The sequence below is a fragment of the Corythoichthys intestinalis genome, chromosome 10, assembly GCF_030265065.1.
Source record: "Corythoichthys intestinalis isolate RoL2023-P3 chromosome 10, ASM3026506v1, whole genome shotgun sequence".
NCBI classification, from domain to species: Eukaryota; Metazoa; Chordata; class Actinopteri; order Syngnathiformes; family Syngnathidae; genus Corythoichthys; species Corythoichthys intestinalis.
In genome coordinates, this window is record NC_080404.1 from 49,540,384 (window position 1) to 49,555,781 (window position 15,398).

General features: G+C 38.5%; 1 protein-coding gene across 6 annotated transcripts in view; it reads left to right on the forward strand.

Annotated features, from left to right (window-relative positions):
* Positions 1 to 15,398, forward strand: part of cep170aa (centrosomal protein 170Aa) — an 85,651-nt gene that overhangs the window by 21,104 nt on the left and 49,149 nt on the right. For all 6 annotated transcript variants that reach the window (XM_057848118.1, XM_057848121.1, XM_057848119.1 and 3 more), the window contains exons 2-6: positions 1,967 to 2,104; positions 7,344 to 7,433; positions 11,284 to 11,362; positions 11,497 to 11,555; positions 11,617 to 11,833. In XM_057848118.1, the coding sequence (XP_057704101.1) occupies positions 2,000 to 2,104; positions 7,344 to 7,433; positions 11,284 to 11,362; positions 11,497 to 11,555; positions 11,617 to 11,833 (550 nt within the window). In that variant the 5' untranslated portion in view covers positions 1,967 to 1,999. The remainder of the gene's footprint in view (positions 1 to 1,966; positions 2,105 to 7,343; positions 7,434 to 11,283; positions 11,363 to 11,496; positions 11,556 to 11,616; positions 11,834 to 15,398) is intronic.

Sequence of the window (15,398 nt, forward strand, 5' to 3'; positions counted from 1 at the left end):
CATGATATCACGTTGCAACAATTATTAATACATGGGTCATCACGTATTCGACGATATTCAACAATACAACTAATAAATAGAAAAACAAGCTCTTTTCATCCCTCTGCTGTGAGATGAAATAATGTTATGACTGGTAGATGTCAAATCTATTTGAAGAGGAGGATGGCAGCGAATGAACACTTGGTCATTTGTTGCCATCCCTCCCACTTCAAACGGATTGGACGTCTATGGTCGTTAATGGCTGCCAAGGAGAATTTTGGGGCATTTCAGGCAATTTCCTGTTGATTTTCCGTCACTAAAGCTGCTGCCCCCGCGACCCGACCCCGGATTAAGCAGCAGATAATGGATGGATGCATTAAATTGCGGGTTTTCTTGTTTATGGACTAGTCAACTAGTCACAAATAAAATCTGAGACTAGTCGGCAGGGAAATAAATTCCCATCCCTAATCATCACACCCCTAGTGCCCACTGTTGAAGAAAAGTTTTGGAAGATTAATATTATCAGCCACAATCAGCATTATTATATGTGCAAAGGCAAAACATCCCATATAAGATTGTCCTCTATTTTGAGGGTGGTTTTAAAATCGGCACTATTCTAGGCTTGGGCGATATAACAATTTTAATTCAAGTTTTTTTTTTACAGCGAAAGTTTTAAAAACTAATTAATTTGAGTTTTTCTGTTGTTGTAAATGTTGTTTTGCCAGAAAGTCATTCAATAGGTTATTCCATGAAAAAGTGAGTTTTCTGTCAGTGCTGCAACGATTAATCAACTAACTGGAGAAATTCGTTTAGAAAAAAGCTTCGAATCAAAATTTTGCTGCCACGAGGATTCGTTTAATTAGAGTGGTGTTGTAATGGTTTGTTTTGAAAGTGTTTGCATTTAGTTTTATTGATTTGGGTGGATACACTGCCCTGTAGTGGCAACATTGAGTATGGCATAACTCCTTTAAAGGCTGAATCCAACTGCTCCCCTGTTAAGGCCAACATAAGGTTGTGAGTTTTTGCTTGAGCTAATATGTTTGTTTATTCATTCGTAATTTAGTTTGGAAGTGTATTTAGAATTTTTTTGTGGGAATATGTGTTTGAACGATTTGTTAAGAGCTTTAAAAAATATATATAACATTTTATAGCATTTAAGCTAGCGGACTTTCACTATGCAAGTTAGCCAATGTTTTTTTTTTGTACTTGGATTCTCATTTATTTATTTTTTTATACTGTTTGAGACTGAGCTCAGGTATTTTAATTTTTTAATGAAAATGCAATTCTGCATAGTTTGAAGACACACTCAGGAATTTTATTTTGTATTCGCATTCAAAAGTGCAATCTTAGCAAGCCAAAATAGATATTATTGCAAGCATAAACACTTGTTTCTTTTGTCTCCTATAAAATGTTTGTAATCCGATTACTCGATTATTTGAAGTAAATATAGTTGCAGCCCTAGTTTCTTTGCGCAGTTATTAATTGGTATTTGGGAGCTGACAGGACAAAGAGAAGAAGAGATAAAGGTTGAAGTTTTGCACTTTTACATTACATTTTTGTTCAACATTTAACACTTTTTTAAATTAAAACTTGTTTTAAGCTTTCTTTGTCTTCAGTTCTTAGTGTGTTCTTCCTTATTGAAAGAAGGAAAATGGGTTTTTGGCGACAGTCTTAGTTAAAATGCCAGGGCTCTGTGTACTCATAAAGGCATTGGTGGAGCATGCATGGAGTAGTAACGTATTTTATATTAACAGTATACTTGCATATAGCACCTTTAAAAAATAAGGCGGCAAGGAAAAATAATCGGGAAAAAAAATTGTGGATCTGATTTTGGGTGACAAAAAAAAGAAAATATTTCATATTCTATATCGCCCAGCCATAAATTAGTTATTGTAAAATGTATTTGTGCTTTTGTTTTAATGTGCGTATTCGCTCATGATTACACACTATGGGCTAATGATTTACTATATATGTTGTCCCCTTTTAGGTGTGTAGCACAAGCAGCTGCAGCAGTGCAGACATGAGTGTTACCTCCTGGTTCCTGGTGAGCAGCGGGGGGACTCGCCACCGGCTGCCCCGCGAAATGATCTTTGTCGGGCGGGACGACTGCGAGCTTATGCTACAGGTGAAGACTTTTTTTTTAAACTGGAAAGATGTAGTATTTGGCTTTTCAACATCGTTTTAATTCACACATGCAAACATTTTGTACGCTAAATTGATGTATCGTGTTTGTAACACCTGCATAAACATGCAGGCTGAGTCAGGGTCCACTGCTGGAAGCGAGACCTTGTCTGCAAACTTGTGAATACCTCTCTGGTCAGTGAGCTAATAATAGAAAGTGGGGCAGATATTTATCTGCTGCTGCTGCTGTGCAAGGCTGGAGAACTTTTTGCTATGACTTATTACTTAAATATTAGCAGTACCAGTGCACTGGTGTTAGAAATGACAGAGTATTTTTTTCCCCACGTTTTTTGAGTGTCGTCCAGGGGTGAAAATGGCTAAAATTTCTTGTCGGAACTCCGACATAAATCTGGCTCCGTGGTGACTTTATTTGGGAGTGGGGGGTGAGAGGTTGTCAAACCTCCTAAAACCACCTAAATGCAACGAAAGATGCTTTTGGCACAGTTATACCTATAACACACACTTGCATTAGGTTACCGCATTACACTTACAGTAACAAGGCATACATGAGAAACTTGATTTTCATTCAAAATGTCATGGAAAATAACAGTTAACAAAAACACCAGTAACCCTAAAATGCATCTCCTAATTTTTATTTTTCCTCATTTCCTTACATCTAAATACAAAACCTGAAATTTAACTACTCCATGGGATGTAAATTAAAATATGAACATAAGGTAAACATTGACTTTTTCTTACAGTAAACAATAAAGATACTACAAGTAATATAGATGAACTTACAATAAGGTACCATATTGGCCCGAATATAAGACTGTGTTTTTTGCATTGAAATAAGACTGAAAAAGAGGGGGCCGTCTTATATTCGCGGTCTAGACATTAAACCTATTCACGATGCTAGATGGCGCCAGATATCATTGAAGCGAAGTTCTGTCATGACCAGGGGTCGCGTTAACCGAATATTTCCCGTCGTTGGCCGGTTTTTTAAAACGGTGACGGAAAAAACTGAAGTCCATCTGTCATTTTGACAGGTTGCAATTCACACCCCAGACCACGGGGTGGCGAGTGAGCATATTAATGAGGTATTGTCTCTCTTGATGCATGACGTCGTTGGCCTTACTCGGAAAAATGTCAAGGCAACTGAGTGTTTGCCTGGCACGGCCAGACTGTTCTCCCTTTATTTTTCAAACACTGAGAGAAAAGTCTGGGACACAGCCTCTCGAGTAGGTACAAAATCAACCGACAAAACAGATTTGTTTATTTGCGTGACGTGTTCTTCACGAGCAACGTCACTCTTGCGCGCCGAAAGTCGTCTCTACAACAAGACGGATGGCGAACGGGAGAGCCGAGAATATGTTCCAATCCGCGGTAAATTCAGTTTTAAATGAGCTAAAACACATCGACACGAGTCATTGACAACAGTCTGTCTCGCGCTAGCCATGTTGAATAAACTCCATTCTCCTCGTATGTTTACTTCCGCGCGCAAGTCCCTCGTCCTGCCCTTGTCGCTTTGCTAACGGCACGTCTGCCCGTCGCTGATTGGTGCACTCCGCTGTCTGATTGCCTCTTGTTAAGCTTGTTCGGACAGAATATTAATTAAAAATGAATGAAAACTAATTACTATTGAATATGTCATTATTATCATTTTTAAAATGTAAGTGACGGGTAAAAATAGATTATGACCGGATTTTTATGACACCGTCAGTCAAAATGACAGACAACGAAAAAGTCTAGCGCAACCTCTGGTCATGACAGATCTCAGCTACTCTTCCCATTCACGACGCTAGATGGCGCCAGATATCATTCATGCAATGTTCTGTCATGACAGATCTCAGCTACTCTCAAGTTTAACCCGTTTGCATTTTATTGCAATGTTTTTCCTTATTCAGATTTGTTTCAAGACTACAGTTACAGTTAGACTTCACTTTGATGGTGAATGCAGTTATTGCAATTTTGTTGTTTTATCTCAATAAATTGGTTTATTTGCATTTCAAAAACCAGAAGCCATTCATTTACAAATGTGATTGCACTTTAGTTTACATATTTAAATGTTCAGATATGAAGATTTGAATGAGGCAAAATAACATGCTTTTTCTCTCAAATATATTGTTATAATCATTTGTTTCAGATGTGCTGTAATTATTTTCTGTATACAAATAAATTTGGTGTTGAAAAAGTCTTTTTTCAAACCTGAGTCTTGAAAAAGAGGGGGTCGTCTTATAATCAGGGCCAGCTTAAATTCGGGCCAATACGGTACAACTTTATTAACACTGTTTTGTTTGTAACTACAAAGACAAAGCACATCAATTTACCTGAATTAAAAAAAAAGCTCACGTTCAAACTGTAACAATACACCCAAGGTACATCTTTTGACCATTTGATACAGAAAAATAAAATTTAATAAAATCAATAAATAATAATAAATTCAAATTGACTCATTTAGGACAAAATGCAAAAATCAATTTGACCGAAAAAACGAAAATCAATAGAACAAAAACGATAGTGTAATTGGACATAGGGACAGTTTTTATTTTTGTTGCAGGCAGTATCGGCTCCTTTGCCATGGTGTGGGGTTATTTTGCACTGAGCAATTTGGTATGCCACCTTATACGATGCTGACAGTGCTCGCTGGTTCAGTGATGTAACGCTGACAAAGCGGGCCGATTGTTGGCAATGTTCGACACGTTTTCCCAGAAAAAAAATTAAGCTGCTTATCTGTGTGATTGGGGTCTAATGTTTTTAAGTGACGTCTTAATTGATTTGGCTTCCCGGTGTCTGCTGCAGACATTTTTAGACACAGTAAACAGACTAGTCTTTCCTCATCTCCCACCATATTAAAAGTCAAAGCCAACAGCCAAACGCTACATACAGTGGGACAAATAAGTATTTAGTCAACCACTAATTGTGCAAGTTCTCCTATTTGAAAAGATTAGAGAGGCCTGTAATTGTCAACATGGGTAAACCTCAACCATGAGAGACAGAATGTAGAAAAAAAGCAGAAAATCACATTGTTTGATTTTTAAAGAATTTATTTCCAAATTAGTGTGGAAAATAAGTATTTGGTCACCTAAAAACAAGCAAGATTTCTGGCTGTCAAAGAGGTCTAACGAGGTCTAACGAGGCTCCACTAGTTACCTGTATTAATGGAACCTGTTTTAACTCATTATTGGGATAAAAGACACCTGTCCATAACCTCAGTCAGTCACACTCCAAACTCCACTATGGCCAGGACCAAAGAGCTGTCGAAGGAGACCAGAGACAAAATTGTAGACCTGCACCAGGCTGGGAAAAATGAATCTGCAATAGGTAAAACGCTTGGTGTAAAGAAATCAAATGTGGGAGCAATTATTAGAAAATGGAAGACATACAAGACCACTGATAATATCCCTCAATCTGGGGCTCCATGCAAGATCTCACCCCGTGACGTCAAAATGATAACAAGAACGGTGAGCAAAAATCCCAGAACCACACGGGGCGACCTAGTGAATGACCTACAGAGAGCTGGGACCACAGTAACAAAGGCTACTATCAGTAACACAATGCGCCGCCAGGGACTCAAATCCTGCACTGCCAGACGTGTCTCCCTGCTGAAGTCAGTATACGTCCAGGCCCGTCTGCAGTACGCTAGACAGCATTTGGATGATCCAGAAGAGGACTGGGAGAATGTGTTATGGTCAGATGAAACCAAAATAGAACTTTTTGGTAGAAACACAGGTTCTAGTGTTTGGAGGAGAAAGAATACTGAATTGCATCCGAAGAACACCATACCCACTGTGAAGCATGGGGGAGGGGACATCATGCTATGGGGATGTTTTTCTGCAAAGGGACCAGGACGACTGATCTGTGTAAAGGAAAGAATGAATGAGGCCATGTATCGAGAGATCTTGAGTGAAAATCTCCTTCCATCATTAAGGGCAGTGACGATGAGATGTGGCTGGGTCTTTCAGCATGACAATGATCCCAAACACACAGCCAGGGCAACAAAGGAGTGGCTTCGTAAGAAGCATTTCAAGTTCCTGGAGTGGCCTAGCCAGTCTCCAGATCTCAACCCCATAGAAAATCTGTGGAGGGAGTTGAAAGTCCGTGTTGCCCAACGACAGCCCCAAAACATCACTGCTCTAGAGGAGATCTGCATGGAGGAATGGGCCAAAATACCAGCAATAGTGTGTGAAAAGCTTGTGAAGAGTTACAGAAAACGTTTGGGCTCCGTTATTGCCAGCAAAGGGTACATAACAAAGTATTGAGATAAACTTTTGGTATTGACCAAATACTTATTTTCCACCATGATTTGCAAATAAATTCTTTAAAAATCAAACAATGTGATTTTCTGTTTTTTTCCCCCCCACATTCTGTCTCTCATGGTTGAGGTTTATCCATGTTGACAATTACAGGCCTCTCTAATATTTTCAAGAAGAGAACTTGCACAATTAGTGGTTGACTAAATACTTATTTGCCCCACTTTACACTTCATCATATTTCCTCGTCTTAGGCTCTTCATATCTCCAGTGCTCTTTGGTGTGTTCTCATGTTTGGTTAAAAAATTACTGCGCACACTCACAAATGAGAGCACCACTGCCACTTACTGAGTGGCTGTGCAATTACACTTTATTCTAGTACGGCAAAAAAGTATGTTCCCCGAGGTCACACGTGCCACTCCCGGCATCACTCTGCACCCCACTATTTGAGAAGTACGGTCTTAATCCATGTGTGAGGTCAAATAAGCTGTTCAGTCTTGCTCTATCCCCATTGATCCGGCCTAATCCCGCTAAGGTAATCTGTGTTTTGGTTGGCTTGCTAAAGGTGCTTTCCTCAAGGCCTTGTTACCGCTGCATTTCTGCGCTTATCCAGGCAATGCCAGCTCAGAAGGATAACAAATTGAGAAAATAAAGATATGAGCGTTACATGCTGGCGGGAGTTCCTCACAAACATTATTTGAGTGAGGCAAAGCAAATCTCAAGATGTGTTTATTCGTGACATTGACACCTCAAAGCATTTCTCCATCTAACCCTGGCATACTCTGAGGAATATTGACGGCATTCTTCTTAATATTCCCTAGAAAATAGCTGAGAAAGCCCACAGAACCTTCAAATAGTTTGTCTAAAATTGTTCCCATTCTTCACTCGAACAGATTAATCACATGATGAAGAATCTGCACTCATTGACCTATAATAATTTATCAGCCCTTGGATATAAACCCTGTGCCATGTGTTAAATTTCATTTACAGTCACGTAGTGTGGATAAGCAGCACGCTGTCATCAACTACGAGCCTGGCTCAGATGAACACAAGGTCAAGGACTTAGGCAGCCTAAATGGGGTAAGTGCCAACACTTGCAGGGAAGTACAAGGAATCACGATGGATAAGGTATAGGAGTGAATGGAAATGAATCCAGGCAGGTTAACTTTCGCAAGTCATTAGAACTAGGAGTGCGAATCTCTTGGTACCTCAAGATACGATACGATTTGCGATACAAAGCTCACGATAACGATGATCTGACGATATGGAGATACAAGGATTATCGATACATTGGTCAGGAAATGGTAAATGGTGTTATACTTATATAGCGCTTTTTCCACCTTTCAAGGCGCTCAAAGCGCTTTACACTATCTCGCCATCTACCTACTGGTGACGCAGCACCAGGAGCAATGTGGGGTTCAGTATCTTGCTCAAGGACACTTAGACAAGTTCATCAGGGCAGAGAATCGAACCCACAACCTCTGGTTCGGGTGACAACTACTCTACCACTGAGCCACGCCACCCCACAACAAGGAAATGATTCTAAGATATTCTACAAGCAGCTAATAAACAGAAAAACAAGCTTCTGTGAATTGGAATGGGTTTATCACTAGTAGACGTCCAATCCATTTGAACTGGGAGGGTGGCAGCGAATGAACCTTCCCTCCCACTTCAAACAGATTGAACGTCTATGGCCGTCAGTGACAGCCGATGCCAGGCAATGAGGTAATTTTGGGCCATTTAAGGTGATTTACCTGTTGATTTTCAGTCACTTCCTGTTGATTTTGGGGTATTTCATGGGTCACTTTCTGTTCTGTAACTCAACGTAAACATCACTTCCTATTTATTTTGAGTTACAGAACAGGAAGTGACCTGGGAATCACCCAAACGAATAGGCAGTGACTCAAAGTCAACAGGAAATGACCTGTAAATGCCCTAAAATGAACAAGTGACCTGTAAATGCACCGAAAATCGGACTGAATACCTGTGAATGCTCTGGTTTTGAATGAACAAACGTTTCCCAGTCTAAATGGATTGGGCGTCGAGCACTGACCTGTAGCATTTTTTTTTTTTTTTTTTTGACACCTTTTCAAAACGATATCTCGATTCTTGACAGGAGCATATCGATAACCTTTTGGGATACAAAGTATCACGATATATCACCATTTCGATATTTTGTCACACCCCTAATTGGAACTAGAGCTGTCCCGACTAGTCGACATAGTCGACGTCATCGATGACGTAAATCCGTCGACGAGCACAACATCCCGTCGATGGTTAATAGGGTGTCCCAGGCCCCCTATATAAAATCACATATTAACAGATTCGGACTCGCACACCCCTTCATTGTATTCCACTTGCTAAAAGAACCGAGCACACGAAATTTCACTCCCATAGCTGGTTGCTAAGGCTTCCCTCATTGACATTCCTACTGGACTGGCAGTGGTTAACGTCTCGGTCTCGCACTCTTCTGACTAATGATCGCCTCTCTCCCAGACCGATTGTCTACCTTGCACAATTCACATTGGACAAGGTGTTACATGCACTGGTGCAATACAACTGGATAGTAGAAATACAACTGAAGACAGGGAAGTGACAGCTGCACTACTGGAAGCTGGCCTTGTCAGCAGTGGGCAATTGGCGGCGGTGATGTTCGACGACCTGAAAGATGAGCTGCCGCTCGTCTTCGTCCGGGTAGTTTTGTGTGATTTTTCGCTTCGAAAGGCGAGAATAAGACTTTGAAATACCGCTCAGTTCAGGTTAGCGTGTCAGCTAGCTGTCATGCCTCCTGGTTTGTGTACGCTCTCTGAAGCCGGGGCAGGGACATGACAAAAGCCGGACTAACTCCGGTGGCATAAAATATCGTTCGGGAGATGCAAGAAGTTGACAGTTTTGACCATTATGGAGTAATTTTGCCATGTCGTACTGAATAAATGCATTTTGAAACCGTTTCCTGTATTTAGCAATTAGGGAAAAATACTTTGATAAAAAGAATATCCTGTAAACATATTGGAGTAGAGAGATTGAAACAATGACATTTTGCTGCACTCTTTGCGACATTTTCTTCGTTCTGAATAATTCCCCCTCAATGGGCTGAATTCTAAATCAGATGAAATCTTGACCCTGCCGACGTCATCCTCCAGTTGGGGACGCTAGAGCGCTATAATGACAGGCAGATTAAAAGACTTAATTTCTCGTCATCTGCGCTTTGCCAAATTGTCGTATGTAGTCGAATCATCTCAAAATATGATTCTATTTCATATAATAATGCTATTCAAGATTTTTTAAGCTGTCACGGGCACTTTAAGGCAAAACAACTACTGCTTTTGTCCACTGGCGTCGCTGAAATCGACCAAAATTGAAAAGTTACCAAGTGTTGCTTTAAAATATATTTTATAACAATTTCTCTTTTTTTACAACAACAAAAGAAAAATATTTTAAGTCATTTGTACAGATTAAAAAAATATATATATCCCCTCGAAGTTTTGCCTGTAGGAAACTCTAAATTGTCTTAAGTTTGTTATATGAGTCTCGCTGATTGCCTCTATACGTCAAACATACTTTATTAATTATTGTAATATAAAAACATCATAATTTGCCATGTGGTGTTTAGTCATGTGCAGTGATTACACTCCCTGTGATCCCCCCGATCTGGACTTATGTGCAGTTGGTCACTCACATCCTTTACAGATCTTTGAAAGGAAGTTTGAGTCAGAGATGCTTCCTGCTGTGTCATCCACCACTGACTTGTTTGAATGGATTGATGGGGACTTTCCGGCTGCTGACTCAGGAGATTTTTAGAGTCTGTTTAGGCCATTTTCTGACTTTTGTGCCTCATTTGCTGTTGAGTTGAGCGCAATTACTTCGGTATATGGACATTTCAACCTGTAAGACATACATAGTATATTTTTTTAAAAAGCTCACAAATTGATAGTGCTCAGTTGACTTTAGTGTGTCACATTATTAACCTATGGATCAATGTTGTTTTTGGCAGCCCTTTTAATTATCGTTTTAGTCTTAGTATTTTGGGCAATAATACTTATTAATCTTAGTCATATTTTAGTCATCTCAAAATGTGTTTGTCTTCGTCTAGTTTTTGTTGACGAAAACTCAAGACTAATTTAGTTTTAGTCAACTTTTACTCAAAATGTTTTCGTCTGAAAAATTAAAAAACCTTTCCAGAAAAAATAAATAAATAAAGGTTTCCAACTATTTTGAAGGAACATTGACAGACGAGCACATATTGTAGCGTCTACAAGGACAACACCAATTTGGTGACAACAGTACAACAGTACATTATTTCAAACGAATTATACACACCTGGAAACCACAAACTGTACGTAAAAAAAGAGAAAACTAGAAAGAGGACACTGGAAAAAGGACACTTGCCATTAGCATTAGCCTAGTGCTAACGGGAATGCTATGCTAATGCTACGAGTTGCATTTAGTGTGTGTGATGATCACTCGGCACTGACCTTTAAAGTCTAAAACGTCATTGCATATTCTCTCTGGCAAACTAAGAAAACAAATCTTGCCATTATGTGCAAGCAAGACTGGAGAGCAGCAGTACTTCACATGAGTGACACAACCAGACACAGCTAAGATACAAGCTAACTACACATAAAATGTCACACATTGCGAACATGTGACGGAAACTATTGTGCATTTTCATTTCGTTGTCGTCTTGTCAGATGAAAGCCAGCATTAGTTTTGTTATGTTTTAGTCTTCCAAAACACATTTTTAGGTCGTTATCGTCATCGTCATGAAAACATTTTTCGTTGACAAAATATTTTGGTTATAGTCATTGTTGACGAAAACAACACTGCTTTGGATTTAATTTCCAATTTAAAAAATCGTTTTTAAAAATCGGTGAGATTTGACTTGTACTGGATGCAAAATAATGGAAAGTCCACCTTGTTTTCCCCACAGACTTTTGTAAACGATGTCCGTATTCAAGAGCAGATGTATATCACCCTCAAGTTGGAGGACAAACTGAGGTTTGGATATGATATCCTTCACACACTCCCACATCTACCCGTGGGTTGATAATTTAATTTACACTGGTGTTCCCCAAGGAAATTTTGCATGCAATTGGTGTGACTGTGTATATGTTTACTTGGGTTTTCTTAACTTGCCTCTCACATACTAACTGGTTCACTGTGGAGAAAGGCGAGCTCACCGTGCCCGAGGAGGCTCTGAAGGTGAGATAACCAGCATAGCTTCACTTGTATTGAAAAATATAAATCCATTTTCCATTTACAGCATGAAAAATTCACCAGTGGCCTCCAGCTAAGCAAGAAGCCAACTAAAGGTGAAACCACCACGAGCAAGTCTCCCATTAAGACCCCATCAAAGACTCAAAAATCTCCCAGTGCCGGCACCCCTAAGCCTGGCCAAACACCAACAGATGGGGTCTCTCCCACCAAAGAGCCCCCACCCAAACCTTCAGACTCTCACAAAGCAGAAGAAAGGATTAGAGGTAAGAACAAAAGAAAATATTGCAACAAACTAGAAGAGCAGACCTCTGCTAACACTTTCTAACACAATCGTGTAGTATATGACCGAATTATTTAGGAATGAATGCAATATTTAATGAGGAATGAAAGAAAATAATTATCGTTATTGTGATGTGCTCCATAATTTACAAGCCCAGGAGCCAAGATTTTATTTTGGGGTGGTGGGGGGGTGAATCTAGGAGTGTTGTTTCCCAGCTGCTATCATTGTTACTATCAGTATAAAGTATACAACTGTTTTATCATTTGGTTTGAACTACAGCATAAAAAAAACATGAATATGCGATGTTCATAAAATAGTGAAAACAGATTTTATGATTTATACACGCTTTGGATGGCTGGTATTACGATCCAGGTTTTTTTTTTTTTTTTTTTTTTTTTTTTTTTTTAAGTAGTCTTTCTTTTTAAGAACATTGCAATTGCTGGGTTTTATCTCAGTGGGGGGGTTCATGGTCACCAAGGGGCTTTACCTCCTTTGCCAACATGCATTTACATTGCTTCAACATGGGTATTTCACTTCCTAATCATAGACATCGCTCATCACCAGGGGTCCTCTTTAAGCTCCAGATGTTGAAATAAGGCCACATGGAGCTGGCATTACTGGCATTGAGATTAGGCAATTCCGAGCCATTATAAAATTCAAATCCATATGCCAATGTTGCTTTTTATTCACATGCGTTCAGGATCACACATGAGCATATAGACGTTTTTGGAACAGTACTGAAGAACATATTCAGTTTGATGTTCGCCCATCTGCCAAATGATAGCCTCTTGTGGTTGTACAGACCTGTGCTATTGCTTTAATTAACGCTTTAGAGATGTTTTATACCTTTCGCAAAACATACATTTGTTTTTAAATAGGCCGGATCTCTACTTAGGCAACAACCATAATTATCCTGATATAGTATGATTAGCCAAAATGAGGATCATTAAAACAAAAAGAAGGTAAAATATGCGGAGAATCTTATTATAATAATCAACACGATACTTGTGTTGCATGTTTCAATTTATCCATTCATTTACTGGTACAGTAATTCAGTAATTCAGTCATTTGATACTTCAAGGCTGCCTTATACTAGTATATATATTAAAAAAAACAGTAAAAAGTATTTTCCAGAATAAAATGAATAATAATGAGAAATTAGTTTTTATTAAGTTCACTGGTTAAAATATGACTTCACTATTCATTAAAATTTGACAGCAATATACTGTATGTAGCTATATCACAACTTAATCTTGTAAATACAATTTGATGGATTATGCCAATCAAAAATGTCTGTATCTGTCAAGACGACCGTAATTTTCGGACTATAAGATGCAAATTTTCCCCCTCATTTTGAATCCTGTGGCTTATAGTCCACTGCGGTTTATTTGTTGATTTTTTTTTGGGGGGGGGGGGGGGGGGGTAAATAGTAGGGCTGTCAAACGATTACAATTTTTAATCGAGTTAATCACAGCTTAAAAATTAATTAATCCTAATTAATCGCAATTCAAACCATCTATAAAATATGCCATATTTTTCTGTAAATTATTGTTGGAATGGAAAGATAAGATACAAGACGGATATACACATTCAACATACTGTACATAAGTACTGTATTTGTTTATTATAACACTAAATCAACAAGATGGCATTACCTTAACATTCTGTTAAAGCGATCCATGGATAGAAGGACTTGTTGTTCTTAAAAGATAAATGTTAGTACAAGTTATAGAAGTAGAAGTATAGTTATATTTTATATTAAAACCCCTCTTTATGTTTTCGTTTTGATAAAATTCTTAAAAATTTTAATCAAAAAATAAACTAGTAGCTCGCCATTGTTGATATCAATAATTACATTACATAATGGTGCTTAAACCCATAAAATCAGTTGCACCAAAGCGCCAGCAGAGGGAGACAAAAAACACAAGTAACAAGTGGACATGACACTGTTCTGTCATTTTAATCTGTTTGAGCGGGGCATGTGCGTTAATTGCGTCAAATATTTAACGTGATTAATTAAAAAAAATAATTACCGCCCGTTAGCGCGATAATTTTGACAGCCCTAGTAAATAGATAATACTGTATTTGACAGCGGTGTCATAAGACTGGCATAATTATGACATGACACTGTCATGGGCATTTATGAATGCTTATGACAGATGTCATTAAGTTTCATCCGGTAGCTTTTTTCTACATTTATGTCCAGCTCAGATCTGTTGTATCCATTCAAAAGTGAGATAATTTACAGGATGACACTAATTGACATACCGTATGTCATAAGCATTCATTCATGCTCATGACACTGTCATGTCATAATTATGCCGGTCTCATGAGTGTCTTATGACGCCACTGTCAAATAAAGTGTTAACGGTTAACATCTTTTGGTGTAATACTAGAAGTCCCCAAGTTATGACGTATTGGTGTTTCGACTTTACAACGCTGGAGTCTCGTTGGCCATTTTGTTTCCAGTCGTTTTGGGGTTTTTTTGTATTCGCATTAATAGTACCTTATTGTACCTCACAATATCTTATTTTTTACTTTATTTATATGACGTGTTCTGTCTTCACTAAATGTGAAGTTGTTCAGCTACACAGACAGCAAACAAGGCAACTGTGCTTTTTGAAGGTTTTTACTTAATTCGCTTTTGACAATTTGTAAAGCTGTAACGCACACATGTTCACTTATGTTCAAAACAACAAACATTTTAACAATAAAACACTTGACACAAAACAATTGGTGTTTAAGCGTCCATCAAGTCTGATCAGTATTTAAATTTAGTAGATGAAATTAGCCTAATTTGCCTAACAAAAGTCCGCTAGCTTAAATGCTACGAATGCTAAAATATTTACAATTCTCACAGCAAATCGCTCAAGCATAACTCTACAAACTATAGCTGTAAACTTAATTACAAATGCATATATTAGCTGAAACAACTTTCAGCCTTATGTGGGCCAAACCAGAGCGCAGCTATCCTTTGTCTTTGTCAGACGTCTGAGTCTGTTCCTCGGTCATACAAGGTGACAGTCCAGCCAGACCCAGTGGTGCCACCAGAGGGCAGTGTATCCTCCATCATTAAATAAAATACAATATTTTTGGACTTTTTGGGTAGTTATTTTGAGATTTAGAGGTACTTAAGGGTTAACTCTGATGTACGCGTAAATTCGGGTTATTCACCAGCATAGGAACGGAACTCGTTCATAACCCGGGGACTACCTGTATCCCATAATACAGTGAAGAAAGCTGCAGTTTATAGTCTGGTGCAGCTTATCTATGAATAAATGCCGTTTTCATGTCAAATTTGGTCGATGGCGGCTTAAATTCAGGTGCCCTTATAGTCCAAAAATTACAGTACATTTTTTCCTATAAAATCGTACAATTTTATTCCTCAAACATTACAACAACTTTGTCCTCTTAAAAAAAACTTAATTTATGAAATAACGTTAATGCTGTTCAAAAAACAGGAAGATATGGGTCCTGAGTTTCAGTGTTGTAAGCGTTAATACACAAAGGTTACTGTGAGGTCAATTTAAAAACAGTTCATTTTTATA